The sequence below is a fragment of the Sapajus apella genome, unplaced genomic scaffold (assembly GCF_009761245.1).
Source record: "Sapajus apella isolate SASKATOON/1434 unplaced genomic scaffold, GSC_monkey_1.0 scaffold4, whole genome shotgun sequence".
Classification (NCBI taxonomy): Eukaryota; Metazoa; Chordata; class Mammalia; order Primates; family Cebidae; genus Sapajus; species Sapajus apella.
In genome coordinates this window covers 33,631,779-33,655,046 of record NW_022436944.1, presented here as the reverse complement: position 1 = coordinate 33,655,046, position 23,268 = coordinate 33,631,779, and the positions used below count along the sequence as shown (strand labels likewise).

Below are 23,268 nucleotides of genomic sequence, written 5' to 3'. Positions count from 1 at the left end.
AAAAAAAAATAAAAAATAAGGGGTTTCAATTTTTAGATCACGGAAGTTAACAAGTTTCAATGGCTGTTTCTAATTAAATATATTTTTCAAGTTGAAATGATAATGTGCAGATTTTACATTAAACTCCAAGATCTTAAACATTCCTTTATCAGTAAAATTTATATTTGGGAAATCAACATTTTCCAGGAAAACTGGATTTCTTTTAAACACTGCAGTGAGCATGTTGTTCTACTGAAATACTTGCTCAAACATGCTTTAAATACTTTATAAATAAGTAACTGAAAATAATTTTGTTTTGCCATATCCTGTAGTTTTCTTCACTGGCTTACTCCACACATTCCTGGAAAGTTTGTCATTTAAAATTGTTTTTGTCATTTCTTAATTGTTGTGTTTTCTGATGACAAAAATAAAACATGCTGTTGTTTTAAAAATGAAAATCAAAAACATCAAGCCCTAAACATCACAGAAATGTACAATTATGTCTCCTATAATTCAATTTCCTACAACCATTGTTTAGGTTTCAGTACATATTATGAAGGATTTACTTATACCCTAATATTTTTCTGAAGAAGCTTGACAAGTAGTCTTAGAAAAGTCAGAGAGAAAAATGAAGGGGAAAAAAATGGAAAAGTGAGGGTAACTGAAATATATTGAGCATTACTGATGTGGCAGGTACCAGTAATGTTGGGGTCGATATGGAGCAACTATCTGGTTGCTCCATATCGACTGTTTCATTTTAGCTGCCCAGCAACTCAGAAATTGTGTTTTGTTTTTTCTTTAATTTTAAAAGGCACACAGTGTCAATTTCCTGGCTTTGATAAGTACCATCGTTGTATAAGATTCATTTTGGGGAATTTGGAGGATGGATACACAAGACTTCTCTGAACTATAATACTTTTACAACTTTTTGTGGGACTATAATTACTTCAAAACAAAAAGTTAAAAACAGAGGCACAGAGAGAGGTTAGTAACTTGCTTTAAGTTCACACTGCTAGGGAATGAAAGTTAAGCATAAATTTATGTGATGGAAATGGTTGCCTAGTGAATAATGAACTAAAATTAATCCCTGCAACACAGATTCTTTCAGAATCATATATGCACCTTTGTTATAAAGATAATGAATAAGATAGTCATTATTTTAAAGGAGCTCCCAGTGTAGTGGGTTCTAATTTGTTATCTACTATATAGACTTGAGAGGCAAAGATAAGGAAAAATAAAGACATGATCCTTAAACTCAAAAAGAAAGCTTTCAATCACATCCCTAGGATTATATACAAGTGAGCCCATACATACACATTTTCAAGATGCTATAACCCAGGGGCTGATTTTGCAATTTTTGGATGACCTCATGATAAAAGAAACATAGTCTAATTTCCTGTTTACTTGTAAGATTTTTAAACAGTGGTGGAAAAGATAAACTATTAACTAAAATTCAATTCTAAAGTTTCATAGTTCTTAACGCCAGTCCACTGTGGGTATCTTTCCTTCCTTCACTGCTGCTGTAATTCATCTTGTATGATAACTTCAGCACCTGCGTATATATTGTTATCAAAGTACTTTTTCTCTCCATCTGTGTTTTAAGCTTATTAAGAGTTGTATTTCCTCTTCAACCCCAAGTTTTAGGGCACAAAGTTTATAATGAATAAATACTAGCTGACTTGAATTCTACCAACTTTCCATGAAGAATTAACTATAATACAGGAGGCAGAAATTGATTAAATTAAATTTGACTAATAATTACGAGATTATTGGCTATAAAGTAGAAAACATTTCATTACCTACCATATAGCCCTAGAATATTAAAAGATAATGATATGTGTTAACAAATTAGTATTGCAAATAAATAACTAAAAGCTATGCCTTTATCAGTTGTTTCATTAAAAAAAAAAAAAAGTCTCTCAAACTATTGACTATCCTGTTTGTCTGAAGGAAAATGATACCTGTTTGACAACTTTAGTCCTATAAGAAATAGGTTTTAGGCCGGGCGCGGTGGCTCAAGCCTGTAATCCCAGCACTGTGGGAGGCCGAGGCGGGTGGATCACGAGGTCAAGAGATCGAGACCATCCTGGTCAACATGGTGAAACCCCGTCTATACTAAAAATACAAAAAATTAGCTGGGCATGGTGGCGTGTGCCTGTAATCCCAGCTACTCAGGAGGCTGAGGCAGGAGAATTGCCTGAACCCGGGAGGCGGAGGTTGCGGTGAGCCGAGATCGCGCCATTGCACTCCAGCCTGGGTAACAAGAGCGAAACTCCGTCTCAAAAAAAAAAAAAAAAAAGAAATAGGTTTTAAATATGAGATTAAATGTAAAAGGAAAACAACAACTTGGTACTTATTGAAGTTTACCATTATTTTCAGCATATTATGACTAATCCCAAATTTAAACATCTCAGTAGAAAATATATAATCCATTAGAAGATCTAGGTCTGAATTTTTTTCTTACTTGCTTAAGATTAGGAAAGTACTATAGATACAGAACATATGGAGAACTCTGACTTATTCAAGGATAGGTTCCTAAAATATTAATCAAATGACACAGATCAAATACGGGTCAGATCCTGCTATGTTTTAAGGCATATGTTTTTATAATTTTCTATGTAATAAATTAGCATATTTAATTTTTCTAAGAGTAATTAACAAGGTTAGAATTCAGAATTCATCAGTGTCCTTAGCAAAAGGTTACACATGAAAGCACATACATATTTAATTACATTCACATAATTTTAATATCCAAATTGACTTTTCTATAAAATTTTTTTCTCCTGCTGGTAAACATGCTCACATGTGTTTATATTCTTTTTGGATTTTCAATTGATATATACTATTTTGAGTTATGACAATAATGCAATGTATAATGGTATTTTCCACCATCTTTTCCAGTAAGAAACACAAAACCTGGAAGTTTAGCACATGAATTTAGAGCAGCTCTTCCTGCCCTAAAACATCTTAGCATTCTAATAAAATGCATAAACCCAGAATAAATCCTCCTCTCAAACAGGATTCATGGAACTGCAAATCTTTCTCATGCATGTAGGAATACTAAGCGCCAAATGGCATGCCTAAAAGCATATGGTTAATCAGAGGATAACTGAGAAAGTTTCTTCATTCCCACTATACTGTAATCCAAGGCCTCACTATAGGTGCTCAGTGGAGGATTACAGCTTTCATTTATTTATACTCTTATAAAGAGTACAATGTGCACATTTATACAGAGCAAGGTTATATTAATCTCATGTAATTATTTTGAAGCCTCAAGAAGCTTTTGAAATTTTCTATTCTCTGAACTTATAATAAATAAATAATACATTCTTCATGAGATAGGACTAAAAACCACAAAGAAATATAAATGAACCAGGAAAAAAAAAAAAGCAAGAGCATGGATAAGCTAAATATTTTAACTAGTAGATGAAAAACTTCTTTGAAGAAGACAGCAACACGCAGGTAGAATTCCTAAATCCTTTTTAAGCAGTAAACCAGATATCACTTGGGATTAGAACCAGTCTCAAAGGTAGGCAGCTAACCTATGCTAGAAAATCTACAGGACTCCTTTCTAAAAATTTTGAGTGATGAAGACAGTTCTGAGCTATAGGGGAACAGGGAGTGGGTTGGGCTCCTTCAGTGCTCTGGAGTGGGGGGGACATTTACTTAGTGCTGTGTCACAGAACAGACCTGCTCGATTAATTGTAAACATGGCTAACTGTACCTCTTTAGGGTGAAAAACGGTGTTATCTAGTCTGAAATCTCCATGAACCAAATTCTCTTCATTGTCATTATCCGGCAAGTTCTTCATTAGCCACTCGGATAGCTGTTGCATGGCAGGGATGTCCTGATGAGCTGTAGCTTGATATTGCTTTGTCCAGGTTGATACCTAAAGACATATAAATAAGAAAAATGGTAAAGCTGAAAGTAGAATGTAAGATCTAGCAATTCTAAAATTAAAACAAAATTCAAGTGCTGTTTTACTCCTTAATACTCAAGGCCCATGCTGGTGATACACATGTCAGCCTAAAACAGTCAAATCAGCCTAAACCGTAAACATTGAAGTTTCTTTTCCATGTAGTTTCATTTTCCTTACCTAGCTTTTTATCAGGAAAAAAAAATACTGGCCTAGGCATCAAGAGATGTCGGTTCTAGTCTTTATTCAGCAACTATTTTGTAGAAGAAAAAAAAAAGAATGCATACAAACACACACTCTCTCTCTCTTTCTCTCTCTCTCTCTCTCTCTCACGCGCGCACACACACACACACACACACACACACACACAAATAAATAGCCATAGATAATTTCTGGAAAGGGTCACTAGAAGTAAGCCCTGAAAAAGGGAATATGGGAACTAGAAGAAAAAAGAAAGATATTTACTTTTCTTCTTTTTCTTTTTGAGACGGAGTCTTGCTCTGTCCCCCAGGCTGGAGTGCAGTGGCGCAATCTTGGCTCACTGCAACCTCCGCTTCTTGGGTTCAAGCAATTGTCCTGTTTCAGCCTTCTGAGTAGCTGGGATTACAGGCACACACCACAACACCCATCTAGTTTTTGTATTTTTAGTAGAGACTGGGTTTTACCATGTTGGTCAGGTTGGTCTCAAACTCCTGACCTTGTGATCCCACTGCCTCGGCCTCCCAAAGGGCTGGGATTACAGGTGTGAGCCACTGTGCCCAGCCTACTTTTCATTTTAATATTCTTTCTTATTACCCATAGAATTTTTAAAATATATTACAGGTATAAGTAGTATAAAGATCTTCTATTGTTCTTAGAAATGAATGCAAACAAATCAACCTATTCTTAAAGCCCTCTAACAAGTGGGGCCATATTGTCTATTTGCTTTTTTATCTCCATTTCTCAAGGTAACTTTGCTCAATTTCGCGCAATAGAGCAAAGATCTTTACTTTGTCTTACCCAGTCATATTGACTTGGGTTTAAATTCTATCTAAGCCACTTACTTGTGTATTACTTGATTGATGCAAGCCTCCCTTTCTTTATTTGCAAAGTGGGAGTAATAATACTTATCTCTTAGGGTTGTTGTAAAGATCAAAAAAGAGAGGTTGACAACTTACCCTGCCATGTAGGACTTAGCATATAGTGAGGACTCTCAAACTTTAGGTCCATTTTCTCTTTCCTAATCCCCATAAAATGATATGCCTACAAAGGAAAGCAGCTCCATGTATATCTAGTATTGCTTTCCTTTAATTTAAAATGATCCCCATCACTTTAAATTTTATCTTTCCATAAATACTCATGAGATCTCTCTCCCAGAAAACTTTATATAAGCAAGGGCATCCCAACTTCCAACTTTTGAATGACACAGCTCTCATGATGAGTATCAAACAACTTACTACTAGATTTTATACTCTTTTATACCTTTTTCAGGTTTCATGTATGACATGCATTTACAGGTCTCTCCAAAATGACAAATTCTTATGGGGAGGAACCTATTCTATATTTTTCTTGATATTTAACACAGTACTCAGCAGATATTAAACATGCAGTCAAGCTTAATAAATGTCTGCTAGTCCAACTTAGACAGAAAAAACTGTACAGTTAAAAGTATTGGAAAATTAGGTGAAGAGTCTAAAACAGAAGATTTTGCTGAACAAAGCCCAATCTAAAAATATAAGATAATTTTATGCTAAAAACAAGTTATTCTGAAGGATAATGTTAAAAGTCATAGTTAAAAGTTTCAGAAAATTATACAATAATAGGTTTTTATGTTGACTAATAAATATATTATTTACAAGAACTTGAAAAAGATAGGAATTTATGTGGATGTATTACCTGTCTTTTGCAGTACCCAGCACCTATACCATATCCTTCCAGCTGCAATGACTGTATACTCAAGGAATGTAACCGAGCCAGTGTTTCTACCATGGCCACATACAAGGCTGAACGTTCTGCTGGGCTAACTTCAGGAATTGTTAAATCACGAAAGATTCGACCCTATGGAAGTGATTACAACAGATTATTTAAATGTGTGCAACCAATACTTTGCAGAATCTACTAGAAAAACATTCATTTGTGAAATATATTTAATATTAGAGTATATGTGCCAAAGGGAAAATACAAGGATATGCCAAGATGACTATAAACATCAAAACTACTATCAACTATTTTAAAGAAAAAATTTAAAACACATTTTGAATTTATTGTTCTTAATGGCTTAAACTATGTGAAGATGGGTTTTCCCTGCTACCTTATGGACAAGTTGGTTATTGCCATTACATATAGATCTTTACTGACACCTAGAGGAAAAATTAAGAAAAAGTCAATATCTCTTAATTACTAAATTTGTTTCTTGTCTATTACATCCCTCCCTTTGTAAGTGCTCATATTTGAACAAAATTTTAAGCCTTTGCAAAGCAATCTAATTACCTAAAATGTTAAATAACAAATTATATCATTTATTAGCATCATAAAACTTCATGTAATAAAACATCCTAACTTCATAATTAAAAGTAAAAGCAACAACAAAATAAGATTAAGTGTTAATTTACCTGCACATGTTCCATTATGTAAAATTCTGTTCCAATGACAGACGTATCATTGCAGTACAGTATAGGCTTGGGAACGGGGAATCCAATTGAAAACAAGGCTTTCTGGACCTTAAATTCTCTATCAATCTAAATAGGATGATGAATCATTAAAAATCAGAGAAATTGATTTAATTTTATTTAAATTTAATACCTACTCATGAGCTAACCTTAAGGCTAGAGAACTGTAAAACAGTATCAACAAATAACCCAGAGGATAATAGTAATAATTTTCCTAATAGTGGTCTTGGTATAATCATGATTACAAATTAGACTACTGCTAAAAAATGTAATTTAATTAGGATAAGAAGATGAGCACCTGCATGAGACTTAATACTGGCTCTGATAATGCCAAGGCAATAGTTAATGTTTACAATATTTCACATATTTTATCATAAAACATCCTTTTGTCCTCAGCAGTTCCCTGGCGGGCTGGTTGTTTTTTCAGGTCTTCCAAGGAAGCTCACGTAAGTCTCTATTCTAGCACTCTACTGTAGTCAGCTACAGAGAGCTGGGGGTGAGAGGTGGGTGGTGGTGGAAGGAAAAGTACCTTCCCCTTCTGCAGAGCATGGGAGGCATGTGTTTCCAGGGCAGGGACATGGGGATCTTTCCTGGCACTCAGGACTGCTGTGGAGCTCAAGATAACTACCAGGAAAGTAGGCAGCTGGAGGCAAACTGGAGCCCAAATAAGATAGTAGGAAGAAAATGGTTTCCTTAATTAGGACAGATGCACAGGCCTATCACTCAGGACCCAAGGGCAGAGCTGTTGATGCACGCGAAGTAAGGACGGCTCATCTGCATGTAGTCACCTGGCCTCAGATTCAGACAATGGTGACTGACCATTCTAAGGAGGGGAAACTATGCAGTTCATTTTGATATCAGGAAGTAAAGCAGCTGCTACAGCAGTAACTGGAACAGGAAACTAACGAAACCCATGTCCAAGGTGAGAGAAGCCAGTGGTATCAGGGGCTGTGGAAAAAAAAGTGTTTGTAACCTCTCTGGTGTTGGGAGATGAGGGAGAGGTGGAAAAGGGGGAGAGGGCAAGAGGGTTAGACAAGCAAAAAGAGGATCATATAGGAGGAGCATTGTTTTTTTCAGTGCAGTGTTGAGAAAAATGAAGGGAGTTGAAACAAAGTACTCCAGATCCTTGTACTTGGGCTGAGAGCATTATGCCCTGTTCTGATATGTTCAGGTGGGATGTTTTCAAGAAAAGAGACAAATAAAGCTGTTTATTGGGGCATGGGTAGGGATTCTCCTTCAGCCATGCCAAACTGAGATTTAATAAAAGTTACCCAACTTTTTTTAATCTTAAGCATCCAAGTTCCTTCATGTTTCTGGGAATATGATATGGGACCAAGAAAGTCCCATAGAATCTACATTTTTTAATACTGTGATATTAAGTCTACCCCACAACTGTCCTTCCCCAGTGAGTTGGGCCTGGGAATCACCTGCTGTACATGATTACAGTCATATCTTAAATATGCACAGTGCTTTTAATGTTCTCCAGTACTTGGATTTCTGTCCCCTTCTGTTCTCTGGAAATCTATAGATAATAATGTTTTCTGAAGACGGAAAAACTTAGTTTTTAACAAAAATCTTTTATAATTCTCACTGTCTAATATTTAGAGGGTACTGTAAAATATTTATTCAAATCTTTTTATCACCAAAAGATTAGAGGATTGTCATAGCAAATATATTAAAATAATTCTGAGTAGATATCATTATGTATTATAATTTAAATATATAACAAAACCAAAATACCTATAGATGAGTAGCACTGAAAATATTCATTGGCTGATTTTACTTCTAGCCAACAGTGTAGAGGACAATCAAATACACAAAAGAAGTGGGTATTGTTCAAGATTAATAGCCTAAAGATAGGCTTACATTTTAACCCCAAATCCTTTCTTAAGACAAGATATAATTTAAGGGAAATTTTCACTAAAAATAAAATACATTTTATGTTATTTGGCAATCATAAGATGCTTTTTAAAAGTATATTGGCTTTGTGTGTATTCAAAACATTTATTTGTCACCAAAGAATTTATCATTATATTTGTATACTATACCTTATGTGCTTTAGGAAGAAGTGAACCTGGTGGTTTTTTCCTGAGCACATATGCTTGAAAGCCCTTCTGGAGATAAAAGGTTGGATTGGACTGTCCTGATCTGGATAAAAGTAAAGAAAAGGTCAATTACAAAGATATATTTTCCTTCATCCCCAAATCCTACTGAAATGTCAGAAGAAACAAATGAAAATAAATTCATCCCAGTGCTGGAAAATCAAGAGAGGTGCTATCAGCAGCTCACAACATGAATTTCTAGATGATATTAAAGCAGATGGCAACATACTGGCAGCTGAAGAGTCTGACCCACACAGATAGAAAAGAGGACCCCACTTCCTGACTGCGAATCATAAGTTTTATCAGGAGAACCTGTAGAACAATGACTGATTTAAGTAAATAAAGAATCTGAGAAGAGATTGTAAGTGATCAGTCAGAACATGAATTAAAGGATGTAGGAACAGCTGGGTTAATTCCCCCTCATCTGCCTTTAGAGAGATAACCCCCATAGATGTCACCAAGTCTAGTGCATGAATTCAGCTCTGTACAATGGGAGTTCTGAGAAGTGAGGTCCCACAGTAAACATATGGTCCAGGGAAGTGCAATGCTGGCCCAGCTAATTCACAGACACCAGGGCATTGACTTTCCCTGCCAGATGAACAGAAATTCTCACCTAGACTAAGGATAAACACTTCAGTAACCAAAACTATTCAGTCTATACCTTCACTTATAATATGGGCATTTTAAGAATCACCCAACTTTTGAAGAATCCAGCTGTATAAAGGAGAGATCTAAATGAAATAAACAGAAGAATCAATCCTTAAGGTAACAGGTAATAGGAGAAAGTAGAAAAAAAAAATCTTTGAAATTTCTTCCCAGGACTCCAACCTTCATCAGGAAAACACAAGCGTGAGCCTAGATTGAGTGTGGCAGCGGCTCCAGTGTCTATGTCTTCTATAAGTCAAACTCATCCTTCCTGGAAATCATATCAAAGAGCACTGGTTTTGGTACCATCTAATCCTGTGTGGGTGCCTTTTACCACAGGAAGGTGGAGCTAATCGCCAGTGGTCAGGAATTAGGACCACCACAGGCTATGCTGTCTTTATTGATACAGAACAATTTATATTTGATGCTGCAAACAGTCAATTGCAACGAATCTTACAAACACATCTTTTTTAAATCTGATTGGATGCATTTTTGATGAGGCAGTTCTCTAGTCACATATAAAGTACTGGTGTTTCATGATACTAAATGACTCAAATTAAATATAAAGGAAAAACTAAAAGCTTCTTGTTGAACATAGAGTGACCCAGCAAGTCTGCTTCCACATATATATCCAAGAGAACTGAACACACAAAATTAATACAAAAACTTGTACATGAATATTCACAGCAGTACAATTCACAACAGCCCAAAATTAGAAACAGTTCAAATGAAAGAAAAAAAAAAAAAAAAGAAACAGCTCAAATGTCTGTCTGTCTGCAGGCAAAAGGATAAACAAAATGTGGGCTATCTATACAATGGAATATTGTTTGGCAATAAAAAGGAATAAAATGCTGATCCATGCTACAACAAGGATGAATCTTGAAAATATTATGTTAAGTGAAAGAAGCTAGTCACAAGACTACATACATATTATGTGATTCCACATCTATGAAATGTCCAGAATAGGCAAATCCATAGTGACAGAAAGTAGATTAGTGGCAGCCAGGGATAGAGGGCAGAAAAATTGGGAGATACGAGTTTCTTTTGGGGTGATGAATATGTTCTAGAATTAGATAGTGGTGATGGTTGTATAATGTTGTGAATATATGGAAATCAACTGACTTGTACACTTTAAAACTGTTAAATTTAAAAATTTTACATTATATTAATTTCTCAAAAACAAACAAAAACAATTAAAAGTTTCTATTTTGAGGAAGTATCTAAAGTGGTTATAACAAAGATAAAAAAAATTGCAGAAGCCCATCTGTGTGGGCAGGATTACTGTCAACACTGTCAGTACAGTACTCACTAAATTTAACCACTCCAAGCATCAGGCCTCCAAATAGCCTGCAACCGTTGATGGTCTCAATGTAAGAATCATCACTGAGCTAATAGTCATAATATTGGTTAGTTCTTGTACAAGAAATTTGGTGCCGAGAGAAATGTGTTGATCTATAACCTAAGAGATGGTACTTTTGATGTGTCCAACCTCCACTGACAAACAGAAAATCTTTGCATATAAGTGTAGCCATGGACACTTAGTTGGTTAGAGAAGACTTTAAGCATAATCTCATGAGACCCTACTAAGCCATCCATAGCACTGATTCACTTAGAAGCACACACAGGCAGGAACAACAGGACGTGGCATGGCGGCATCAGATGAGTTTCTTCAGCAGACTCCTTGCAGCAGTCTAAGGTTTACTCTATGTCCCTATCCTCCCCACCCAGTGCCCCCCAGTGACAGCTCAGGTGCAAGGGAATGAGATCAGAAAATGGGCGAGTATAGGTGCCACCTTGATTTAGATGTCTTTGTCTATTCAGGCTGCTATTATAAAATACCATAGACTGGGTGGCTTATAAACAATAGAAATTTATTTCTCACATTTTTGGAGCCTGGAAAGTCCAAAATCAAGGCGCCAGCAGATTCAGTGTCTGGTGAGGACCCACTTTCTTAGAGATGGCGCCTTCTTGCTCTTTCCTCACATGGTGGAAGAACCAAGGCAGTTCTTCAGAGTCTCCTTTATAACACTGGTCCCATTCTTGAGGTCACTGTACTTATGATCCAATCATCTCCCAAAGACCCCACCTCTTAATAACATTACCTTGGGAGTAAGGATTTTCAACATATGAATTTTGGAGGGACACAAACATTTAGATCATAGTAAAATCTCATGCCCTACAGGAGCCATTATCTATAGTAGCAGTCCTTTGGCACCAGCTTCCAGGGCCCTAGCAAAGGACATGACTAGTTGAAAGAACTCTCTACACTTAGGGAAGCCCAAAGCTATGCCTCTCCACTAGATACTTACAGTTCATTTATAGACCTTCCAGTTCAGATGTAGTTTACTAATTGATGTTATTTTTACCATAGCAATGTTGCCTGGAAACACAGCTGATATGCCACTTTACCAAGTTTTCAGAATTATAGAGCTAGAAAATTAAATAAATTTATCCATAGAGCAGGAGAAAAGTTTTTTTAACCCTTTATTTATATCACCATTGACAAGTCTCAGACTCACAGCATCATCCTAGAGGGAGCGTCTACCTGCCTCTCTAAGCTTTAGAAACTCAGAAATTCCTTCAGAAATTTTTCAACGGAAAGGAACTGAAAAAAAAAAAAAATAAAAAAGCATTGGCCCTGATAAGGGAGTCAGTTATCTTTGTGGCTATCTAGGAAGCCATCTCCTCCCTTGTCCAGAGATTTGAAAATATTCAGGATTTGCTGCTTTTTAATTTTACTCCTTTGCCTTTGGTATTGAAGCCACTGGTAAAATAATGACTAATCTGATCAAGTGTGTTTAATACAACCACTCATACTAAGCAGAGTCAGACCTTCACCAACTATGTACTCTGACAACCAGTTTGGTTTGCTCATTAAGATTTATGAAATTGAGTAAGCAATGATGAAGGATAACAATCAGCCTGGCAAATTTGAACTCACAGGATTTCCACAGATTTACATAACTTTTTGTATTGATGCCAACAGCATCTCAAAAGTGTTTGCTGTTGATAAGAGATCAGGAAAAAAGAAGATTAAAAGACATATGACCCAGTATTTGCACATAGAAACACTGAGCATATGGTGCAAGAGGTATAAAAGTACAAAGCTGGAAGATGAGAAACAGAGAGACAATTTTGCATAAGAAGTTGGTCAGATCCTATGTATTCAATAGGCCACAGTAGAAAATAAGAGATGGCAAAGCAGAATCAAAGGTGAAGTCAAACAGAAGACTCTGGACAAGTACAATGGAGTCATCAAATAACTGGTCAAGAATCTCATTACTGAGAATGAAGAATTTAACATCAGCCAAAAGAGCTGGAGAGGGTCCAAACCCTGCCATTATCACAGTGTACCAGAGCTAGCACCATGCTAGGTGCTTTGCTGGGGACTTCCCTAGAAGTGGTTGCTCATCCTTAGAGGTGCATATTCTGGAACCATGACTACAGAAACTGACTAAGCCAACCAAAACTCAACATGAAGTTTGAACATGAACATGAAATCTGAAGGACTCTGATGTGTAGGAAGTCAGTTTAGTGGCAGTTTAAAAAAAATCATATTTGAGCTGCTATTTCATATACTAATAGACATTTTGAATACCTGAATATACACAAGGTAAGGGAATACCATTGTATTTTATTCATATGATAATAGGTAGAAACTGCAATTCACGATAGAGGAGAAAGCCTTTTAAAATTGACATTAACAAAAAGAAAAACAGAGTCCACACTACTTAACCTAGTATAAGACTGTCCCTCTCCAGCCCCAATACATACCTACCACTTCCCATTTCCTATCACTGACAGCACTGCTGCTTGAGACCCCTGGAACTGGTTTCATTGTGTTCTTTAACTCTCTTTATATCAATACCAGAAGTCCTGAATTCCCGTTTATACTTGTCTACTGCATTATAATTACCATAAGGCTCTGCATGTTCCCTATTTTCTCCCACGTCTTCTCCACCCCCTCAACTCCTGATATCCTTCCACTGTGCCCCTGGAACTCATAGTCTTTCACAATCCCATACAGCTTCAATATCTTCTCTGAATAGACTCTTCACCTCCTTGCTCTAACTAAAACCTGAATATTCCATGAGGATCCTGTTTCCTTTGTAGGCTTCTTGAGTGGTAGATGTCTTTCCCACCTCAGTTTTCTAGTAAGCCTGGATGGAGTCTATCCTTCCTGAAACTCACTGCCACCTCCAGACTCTTTGCTCTCCCTCCTGTGTAAACTCTTCCCTCAGCCTTGAATCTCATATCATGAGACCCTGCCTCCCTCTACTGCTTTTTCTTGCAGTCATCTGCTCTCAGATCGTTTCCCCTAATTTCTTAAGGATTTTGGCATAATTCACTATTACTCTCATTAACACTACTGTCTTAATTACTGATTTCAAAATCTATACAAACGTCCCTTTTAATATTCAGGCCCATTAGTTCCTTGAATTTTTCTCCTCCAGTGATATTTTCCTTAACACTATGTAAGCCACTAATTCTAAGAGTTACAACCTATGCTTTAGCAATATCAACAGTAAAAGCACTGAATAATTCTAGTTTATAAACATTTCTACCTCTGACCTCCTATCTTTACACTTACTCCTGCTAGTATCTCAATTCCAACAATCCTTCAGTCAATCCTAGACCTACTATCCATTGATCATCCTGCCCTATACATCATATCCCTGGACCATGTCCTTTACCCAAGACTGTGGGAGTCCACCTCTTGCATCAGTGTGACCTAGATGTGAGACATGGAGTCAAAGGAGATAATTTTGGAACTTTAAAGCTTAATGACTGTCCCATTGGATTTTGGACTTGCATGGGGCCTGTAGCCCCTTTTGTTTTGGACAATTTCTCTGCTTTGGAACAAGTGTATTTTTCCAATGTCTATATTCCCATTGTATCTAGGAAGTAACTAACTTGCTTCTAATTTTACAGGTTCATAGGCAAAAGGGACTTGCCTTGTCTCAGGTGAGACTTGGGACTGTGGACTTTGGAGTTAATGCTGAAATGAATGTCTCAGGTATGAAGACTTTGGGGGACTGTCAGAAGGCATGATTCATTTTAAAATGAGAGGACATGAGATTTGGGAGGGGCCATGGGTGGAATGATATGGTTTGGCTGTGTCCCCACTCAAATCTTATCTTGAACTGTAGCTCCCATAATTCCCAATTCCCATGTGTCATGGGAGAGACCTGGTAGGGAGTAATTGAATAATGGGGCAGGTCTTTCCTGTGCTGTTCTCATGATAGTGAATAAGTCTCATGAGACCTGATGGTTTTATAAAGGGGAGTTCCCCTGTGCACATGCTCGCTTGCCTGACGCCATATAAGACATCCCTTTGCTCTTCCTTCGTCTTTTGTCATGATTTCAAGGCTTTCCCAGCCATGTGGAACTGTGAGTCCATTAAACCTTTCTTTCAGGTATGTCTTTATTAGCAACACAAGAACAGACTAATACATCCTTTCTTAACTAGCTTAAATTTGATAGTAAATTATATAACCACTACTTTGAATACACCTTCAATACACTTCACTTGCCCTTTTCTCACTTCATGGTGTTTGTTTGGCAAAACTCCCATCCTGGTTAAATTCTTTTTTTTTTTTTTTTTTTTTTTTTTTTGCTTGCAATGATATAACTGGCCATAGCCGAAGAAAGACACAGATAGTCATAATTATTGTTTTGGGTTAGGTTATCGATAAACAGATCATGGGGAAAAACTGTATACAAGTGACTTATTGAGGAAATGTTTAAAGAATTAATAAGAAATATGGGGAAGCAGGTCATGGAACGGGAGAAAGCCAAGCAAGGGTGTGATCTAAGACAAAGTCCCTTAGAGGGTAGCTTCAGCCTAATCTCACCAGTGTGTGGGTTGGGGGTAAAGGTAATGGGGGAGCTCTGCTATGTCAGAGTTTAAAATATGTTTCTGAACCAAGAATAATAAAGATTTCATACTCCTGAATCACTATTGGTTAAGGTCCATTTTAGGTACTGTAACAGTAAGGGCAAAGGGTGCTCCAGTAGCCCACGGGTAGTCTGCCAAAAAAGAGCCACAGGTGCTGTTTTTTGGAAGCAAAAACCAACAAAGGCAGGACATGTATAGCAACACTAAAAAGAAATCCAAGAGGATCTGGACTAAGCATTAATAATATCTACTGAAATATCTATTCTTGCTTCAAATTCATGACGGCAAACCTCAAAGTGAACTGCATCTGGCAATCATAGCTCATTCATTCTCCCATTCTCTTGGATGGCAGTTTCATAATTCTCTCTCTTCAAATCTCAAACACTTTCTTCTCCATCTTCATTCTCAGCTAATTAATTACTTAGTCTCTGATTTCATGGAGCAAATAGGAAGAATCAAATGAAAACTTCCACAAGCTTACACTACTGTATCTACTGCATATAATCATCAATACCCATATATTCTGTCTTCCCTCCAGAGTCTGGAGAAGGATATGCACATTTCTATCTAAGGGCAATCCCTTCTCTTGCATATTAGATTCCTGCCTTCGTAAGGACTTCTTTTCAGCCCTCTTTCCTGCACAAAATTTTCTTTCCTTTAGATTAGTGTCATTAGCATACAAACATGCTGTTATTTAAAAAAAAAAAAAAAAAGGCTTCTTTTGACCTCACTTCCCCCTCTACTTAAAACATTTCGATTTCCTTTTGTAGAAACAGTCCTCAAGAGTTGTTTACATGTCTTCTTCCTATCCTCTTAAACCCATTTCAAGCAAGCTTTCATTCCCTTCTTTCCATTAATACTACTTTTTCAAGATCGCTAATACAAACCAGGGTTTTCCCCCACCTCTTTGGCTACTTCTTCTCAGACTCCTTTGTAGGTTCTCTTAATTTGCCAACTTCTTAATATTGGGGTGCCGTGGACTCAGTCTTGAAACCTCCTCTTTATGTGGACTATTTTCTAAGTAAGACCTTTGATCTCATGTCTTTAAATATCTTCTTTTTGTTGATGACTCCCAAATTTATATGTCTCATCCAGATCTCTGCCCTGACCTCAAGACATATCCAACTGCTTACTATACACATCTACTTGGATGTCTAAAAGGCATCTTGAAACTTAACACTCCAAAACCGAGTTCCTCAAATTCCTCCTCAAATATGCTTTTCTACAGTCACCTGTATTTCAGTTCCTATAAAGAGGGAAATTAATAATTTACAATTGCTGTACAATAAAGCCAATTAACTGTGTTGTGTTCAATGCAATATAAATCCGAACTCTCAGCTCTGTCTAAAATTAACTAACTCCCTGTAAAACCTACCTTACCTAACATTCTTAGCAAGTTCCCAGACATCTAAAAGTTCCCGCTGTCCAGCTGCAAGGTAACAGGCAGATAACAACTGAGGAATATACACTGTGTTTCTCAAGATGCTATTTCCAAATGTAACATCGCAAGATATGTTACAGGTTGATTAACTGTTCTTTATTCTTTGTTCTGTAAATTTACTTCCTGCTTCATCATCCTGTATCCCAAAGGTGCTTAAAAGACTCTCAGTTTCTTGGTATCTCGCTCAGTCTTAGGAAGCAATTCCACTGAGCCCGTGATCACGTTAAATAAAATCCTCCTGCTTCCCCATCAGTCTCTCCAAGTCTCTGATTTCCTGCTTCACCTAATAACTTCATGTTTTCCGTTACAAAGACAGAAATGAAGTAATCTTCATCTCTTCCCTTCCTAATCCACATCTAATCAGTTAGTCAATCCTTCAAAATACAGCCATGCATTGCTTAATAGCAGGGATATGTTCTGGGAAATATGTTGTTAGGTGATTTTGTCATTGTGTAAACAACATAGAGTATACTTATGCAAACCTAGATGGTACAGCCTGATACAGAATAATGTTTTGTAATCCTAAATGTCTCAAAATGGAGTCACTTATGACAGGTGACTTAGCTTACAGTAAAATCACCGATCCCTCAGAATAGTAAGCATATGTATGGTGGACTGAGGTGATTAGATAATCACCTGCTGTGGACAGGCACCGCTGACACTAGACAAGAAAGTGAAGCCCAAAGTGAACCCAAAAGTCAGCTGAAGATAATGGCCATGGACACTTCTGTGGAGAGCCGTAAAAGACTCAGAGAAAACAATCATGGCTGAGATGCCTGCAGAATCTCTGCCCCTGAGAACTCTGAGGACTTCTTTCCTTTGGCTGCAGTAAGCCCTGCTAGGAAAAGAGCAGCTACCCACCACCAGTGTCAGTGAGCATTCTGAGGAAAACCAAATGTGATTTTCTCAGTCCGTGTGCTGGTCTCCCAAGCTACTTACTGTGGTTCCCCTCTCTCTACTACTGCCTGTGTGTGTTGGATAGAGTTACATGATTGTTCTGTGGAAGCCACATAAGAAACCATGAATTCCTAAGCATTTAATGGGCACTGATTCATTGGGAAGCCTCTTAGCTGGTTGGAGTTAGCATAAGTAGGCTGACTTGAACCCGACAGGACACACCGGGGCTCTATGGTACAGCCTGCTGCTCCTAGGCTACAAACCTGTGCAGTATGTGACTGTACTGAATAGTGCAGGCAATTAATTATAACACAATAAGCACTTGTGTATCTAAACATATTTAAACTCAGAAAAGGTATAGTAAAAACACAATACTATAATCTAATGGGCCCACTGCCATACATGCAGTCCATCATTGACCAAAACATCATTATGCAGCGTGTGACTGTATACATACACTATGACCACTTCTCACCTATTCTTCATGACCACTCTGGTCAATGCCACTAGTGTCTCCCTGCTGGAGCATTGTAATACACTGGTGTCCTTGCTTCTGTTCTTGGCCCCTTCAGTCAACTCTCAACACAAGAAACAGAGATTATTTTTTTTTTTTTTTTTTTTTTTTAAAGACAGATCACTTCCCTCCTCTGCTCTAGCCTGTTTTAAATCTCTCCCCATCTCAATTCTAAGTAAAAGCCAGTCTCTTTATTGCTTGACAGGGTCCCTGTTGCCCTTGCTTACACTACTTCAGGCATTTGGGATGTGTTTCCTCAACACACCAGGCACATACCCCTTTCAGGGCCTTTGCATTAGTAGTCCCCTCTGTCTGGAACACTCCTCTCCTGGACATTTACATGGTTCACATCTTCATTCTCCTTCAAGTCTTTGCTGAATGCTGTGTTCTCAAGGAAGCCTTCCTGTCCCACACCCAAACATTCCCTATTCTCTTTTCCTCCATGTTACGTATCAACTTCTACATTGTAAAGTTCAGAAATTGATTTTCCTGTCTGTCTTCTACAAACAGGATAGAAGTTCCAGAGAAACAAGATTTTTTGTTATATCCTCAGTGGTTGAGACAGTGCCAGATACATATTAGGCACGCAGCTACAAATCACAAGTTTTGTTGTATCAAGCTATATAATGCTTTTATTATTAATTCTAAATATTTTATATTTCCAGTAAGATTTAAGTTTTGCAAATTTAAAAAGTAAATGTTGCAGATAAAAAGAGTATTTACAAAATTGGTAAGGCATGAGGAATAGTAGTGCCACAAACACCATTTTCACTACCCTGAGAAAATTACTGTCTTTGAATCCCTGTATGTCCCTCCCCTTGAGTAAGCTACTATTCTGAATTTTATATTTATCATTCCCTTGAAGTTCATCTCTGTATACAATATACTGTTCATTTCTGCATGTTTTTTATTCTGTGTTATGTATAGCTGTAGCTGAATCATTTTCCCTGCTGTATGGTACTCCATTATGTGAATATACTGCAATTTATTTATCCATTCTATATCTATAAACATTGTGTTGTTTCCTGGATTTTTGCTATTACAAACAGTGCAATTAACATCTTTGTAGATTGTCCCTTTACACTGTAATACAAGAAAAAGTCTCAGGAGTATACATCTGTGAGTAGAACTGCTAGGTCATAGGGCATGTGTATCTTCCCAACTTCTTTTTTTTTTTTGAGATGGAGTCTTGCTCTGTTGCCCACATTGGAGTGCAGTGGTGCAATCTCGGCTCACTGCAACCTCTGCCTCCTGGGTTCAAGCAATTCTCCTGCCTCAGCCTCCCCAGTAGCTGGAACAACAAGCGCAAGCCACCATGTCCAGCTAATTTTTGTATTTTTAGTAGAGACAGGGTTTCACTATGTTGGCCAGGCTGGTGTTGAACTCCTGACCTCATGATCCACCTGCCTTGGCCTCCCAAAGTGCTGGGATTACAGGCGTGAGCCACCATGCCTGGCCTCCAACATCGTCTTTATAATGTTGAGTTATGTTTCAATGGTATATACTGATTCATACTTCTATATGAGTCCCTGTTGTCCCATATTCTGACCAATGCTTGATATTGTCAGTTTTTTGTTGTTGTTTTTGTTGAGACAGAGTCTTGCTCTGTCTCACTCAGGCTGGAGTGCTGGGGCACAATCTTGGATCACTGCAGCCTCCGCCTCCCGGGTTCAAGTGATTTTCCTGCCTCTGCCTCTTGAGTAGCTGGATAACAGGTGCCTACCACCACACCCGGTTAATTTTGTATTTTTAGTAGAGACAAGGTTTCACTATGTTGTCCAGGCTGGTCTCGAACTCTTGACCTCAGGTGATCCACCTGCCTCTGCCTCGCAAAGTTCTGGGATTGCAGTTTTTAGCCACTGAGACCAGCCTATTGCCAGATTTTTTAAAAAGGAGTCAATCTGGATGTGTTAAATGGTTTCTCATTGTGTTTTTTTAAATTCGCATTTCTCTTATTACTACAGTGTAATGAAGTTGAGCATCTTCAAGTTTTTGCCCATTTTTCGGGTGAGCTATTATAGTTATTTATATGCTGAATATTAATATTTTAACCATTATATATACTGAAAATATTTTCTTTTGTCTTTTCACTTTAAGTAGTCTTTTAATGAAAATTTATCAATCATTTCCTTTGTGGTTTCTGCTTTTGTCTTTAAAAAATTTTCTTCTCTAAAGTCATAAAACTAACTTACATGTTTTCCAAACATTTATAGTTTTGCCTTAAACATTCGATTCTTTTATCTACCTGAAACTGTATGAGATAAAGAGTCTAATTTCTATTTCTTCATACAGATAACAATTATTCCAGTATAACTTCTCAAAAAGTTCTTTATTCCCCTCACTGACTCTCAATGCCAAAACTGTCACATATCAAACTTTTATAAATATGTGGGTCTTTCTGTGAACTCTCCATTCTATTTCATTGGTCTGTTTGTCTATCTCTGTGCTAATATCATGCCATCTTAATTCAAATTTTCCACCTTAGGGTTCTTTAGAAATGTTTCTGCTATCTTTAATCCTTCACTTTATACATAAAATTTAGGAGCACTTTTTCAAATTAGAGAAAAAAATTAGGATTTTGATACATTGCTTTGTATCAATAGATCGATAAGAAGAAAAGTGTTTGCAATATTGAATATTTCTATCCAATGACATAGCATCTCTTAATTTCTAAAATTCTTTTTAAGGTCCTAATAAAAGTTTTACCATTTCTTTACAAAGGTCTTGACATCTTTTGTTTAGGTAATTTGTATTTTGATGCTCTTGTATGTTTTCGAAATGGCATTTTAGTTGTTGCTAAAGTAGAGAAATGCAGTTGATTTCTGTACACTGAACTTTGATAGCATTTTACTGTCTGATTATTGGATCTTTAATCCATGAATCAATTAATTTCTAAACACATGCTAGCTATCTTCTGTTAAACTTTTGGCATTAAAAAAAGTTGTTTTTTCTTTTTCTTTTTTTTTTTGAGACAGAGTCTCACTCTGTCGCCCAGGCTGGAATGCGGTGCCGCAATCTCGGCTCACTGCAATGTCCTTCTCCCAGTTCAAGGGATTCTCCTGGCTTAGCCTCCCAACTAACTGGGATTACCGGCGTGCATCACCATGCCCAGCTAATTTTTGTATCTTTAGTAGAGATGGGGTTTCACCATGTTGACCAGGCTGGTCTCGAACTCCTGACCTCAAGTGATCCAGCCACCTTAGCCTCCCAAAGTGCTGGGATTACAGGTGTGAGCCACCACACTTGGCCAGAAAGCACATTTTCAAAATACAAAAATTGATTCTTTTGAATTTCTGAGACTTCCTTCATGGCCTATATGTTTTCCAATTTTTATAAACTTTTTCATGTGTCCTATAAATGAATGTGTGTTCTCTGTGGGATCCAAAGTGCCATGCATATTAATTAAACCAAGCTTATACAATATTCTGGAAGCAATTTTTATACCACAATTTCACTTATTGAACACAATTATGGTTTAACATTCAGCTTGGTTCAGAATTAAGTATATTCCAGTTATGTACTTCTTGAATGTTACTATCTCCTTTTTGCCAGAGCAGGACTAGATGCTCAAAGGGTAACATGTCCAAATTCCACAGTAAACAGAATAGTTGGAATTTGAACTTTGATCTGTTTTAGTTTGTTATAGCAAGAGGCTTCTAGCCTAGAAATCTCAGCTATTCTTTATTCCACCTTTTCGTTCATCATCCAATATCTATAGGGAGGTGGGACTTTTTAATTCTATACCCTAAAATGTTCCCGGATCCATCTCCTTTACTACTACTTTCACTTTCACCAAAATCAGTAGTCAAAGAATATAAATGCCAGTGATAAAATGCCACTACTATACTGTGTTATTGCAATTTTCATGCCCTTTCACCTATATTACTGTACTTCGTTTCATTAATAAGACTAATCAGTACAGTCAGGTATTACAATTTAGTAAACTAGTTCTCAGAGAGTTTATATAACATATTTAAACTCCCAGACAGCAAGGGACAGATTCAGTTTTCTGAATGATAGGACTCTTTCTATAGCCCTGTATTAGAAACAATGCTATTTTTAGAATAAAGTTTTAAGAATGTATTGTCTATCAGAAAACATCAGACTAAAGCCTGATTCCCGGTGGGGAACTGTACTCTCAGAATCCTCTCACCCAGTTCCATTACCTCACTTCAAAAAACCTGAGGCCCAAAGTGGTGCTGTGACGTCCTAAGTGGAATAGCTAGTAGTACTCGAATTCGGATCCTCCTTCTGGTGTCATTAACTCAGCCTCCCGGAATATCGCCAACCAAACGGAATTACACCAGCTTCTCAGAAAAATATCTAAGGGTTATATCACAAAAGATCAGAGAAGGCATCTATTTCTCAGAGTTTCTAGCCTTAATTGCCTTAGAGAATCCTCAAGGGACATAAATCCATCCTTGAACAAAGGTTCCCTGGGACAGTGGAATGGTGAACGTTATTGCGCTTCCATTACTGCCCTCCAATTGGGAAGACCCCACAGCATCGAATTCAGGGAGGCCGGCAATAGCAGCTCAGGCCTGCAGGGTGAGTCCACTGACAGTAGGAAAAGCAATCGGGATGGGAGAAATTTAGTAACCCGCTCAGGGCCAAAGGAAGGAAAACGCGAAGCACAGATTTGCTTCCGCTGTAGGCAAAGCCTGGCGTCTATACCTGTACTGAGCAATGGTCAGCGTAGCCTCACGTTCGGCCCCAAAGCCAGGCAAGTGCTGGTTTAGGTAGGCCTCCAGAGACTTGCGGTCGAACTTGTGCTGTGGCAGCACTTCTACCAAATCGGTCTTGCCAGTGGCACCTAGCTTCATGATCGCCCCCGCAGGCCACAGCAACGAGGAATCCACAGGTCTCGAGTGCCGACGTCCTTCAGGGTTGTGGCAGCGCCACCTTAGAGCTCGGGCCGAGGCCGGGGCGGGGTCTGGCTTCAGCCAACCACACACATGCTACGCGCCGTTGCTGAGCAACGCCGGCCCCCTGCATCTGGACGTCTTAGCTGTAGCCAAGTGCCAGAAGAGCCCAATGTATGTTCGGATTTCAGTTCTCCAGTCAGCGTCAGAGTTGGAGCCCTCAATTTTAAAGAAAGCAAAGCCATGGTCATCGTTACGGGCAAGGAACAACGCAGAAGCCTCTTCCACCCCCAAATGTAATGCATCAGCAGGCGGAAGACCTGCAGGGTCCAGTTCAGAAAAAGGCCCGTCAGGACTTCGAACCC

At 37.8% G+C, this 23,268-nt stretch overlaps 1 protein-coding gene across 2 annotated transcripts in view; it reads right to left on the bottom strand.

The window, feature by feature from the left end:
• ACAD11 (acyl-CoA dehydrogenase family member 11) overlaps nt 1-23,194 on the bottom strand; it is a 103,657-nt gene extending 80,463 nt beyond the window's left edge. Inside the window, exons 1-5 of one of the 2 annotated variants that reach the window (XM_032266477.1) lie at nt 22,716-23,194; nt 8,592-8,691; nt 6,487-6,612; nt 5,771-5,932; nt 3,704-3,868 (exon numbers count right to left, since the gene is read on the bottom strand). In XM_032266477.1, coding sequence (XP_032122368.1) covers nt 3,704-3,868; nt 5,771-5,932; nt 6,487-6,612; nt 8,592-8,691; nt 22,716-22,864 — 702 coding nt within the window. In that variant the 5' untranslated portion in view covers nt 22,865-23,194. Of the gene's footprint in view, nt 1-3,703; nt 3,869-5,770; nt 5,933-6,486; nt 6,613-8,591; nt 8,692-22,207; nt 22,694-22,715 lie in introns of those variants that run through there. The other variant, XM_032266484.1, reaches the window with a different exon arrangement.
• Nucleotides 23,195-23,268: the final 74 nt, after the last annotated feature.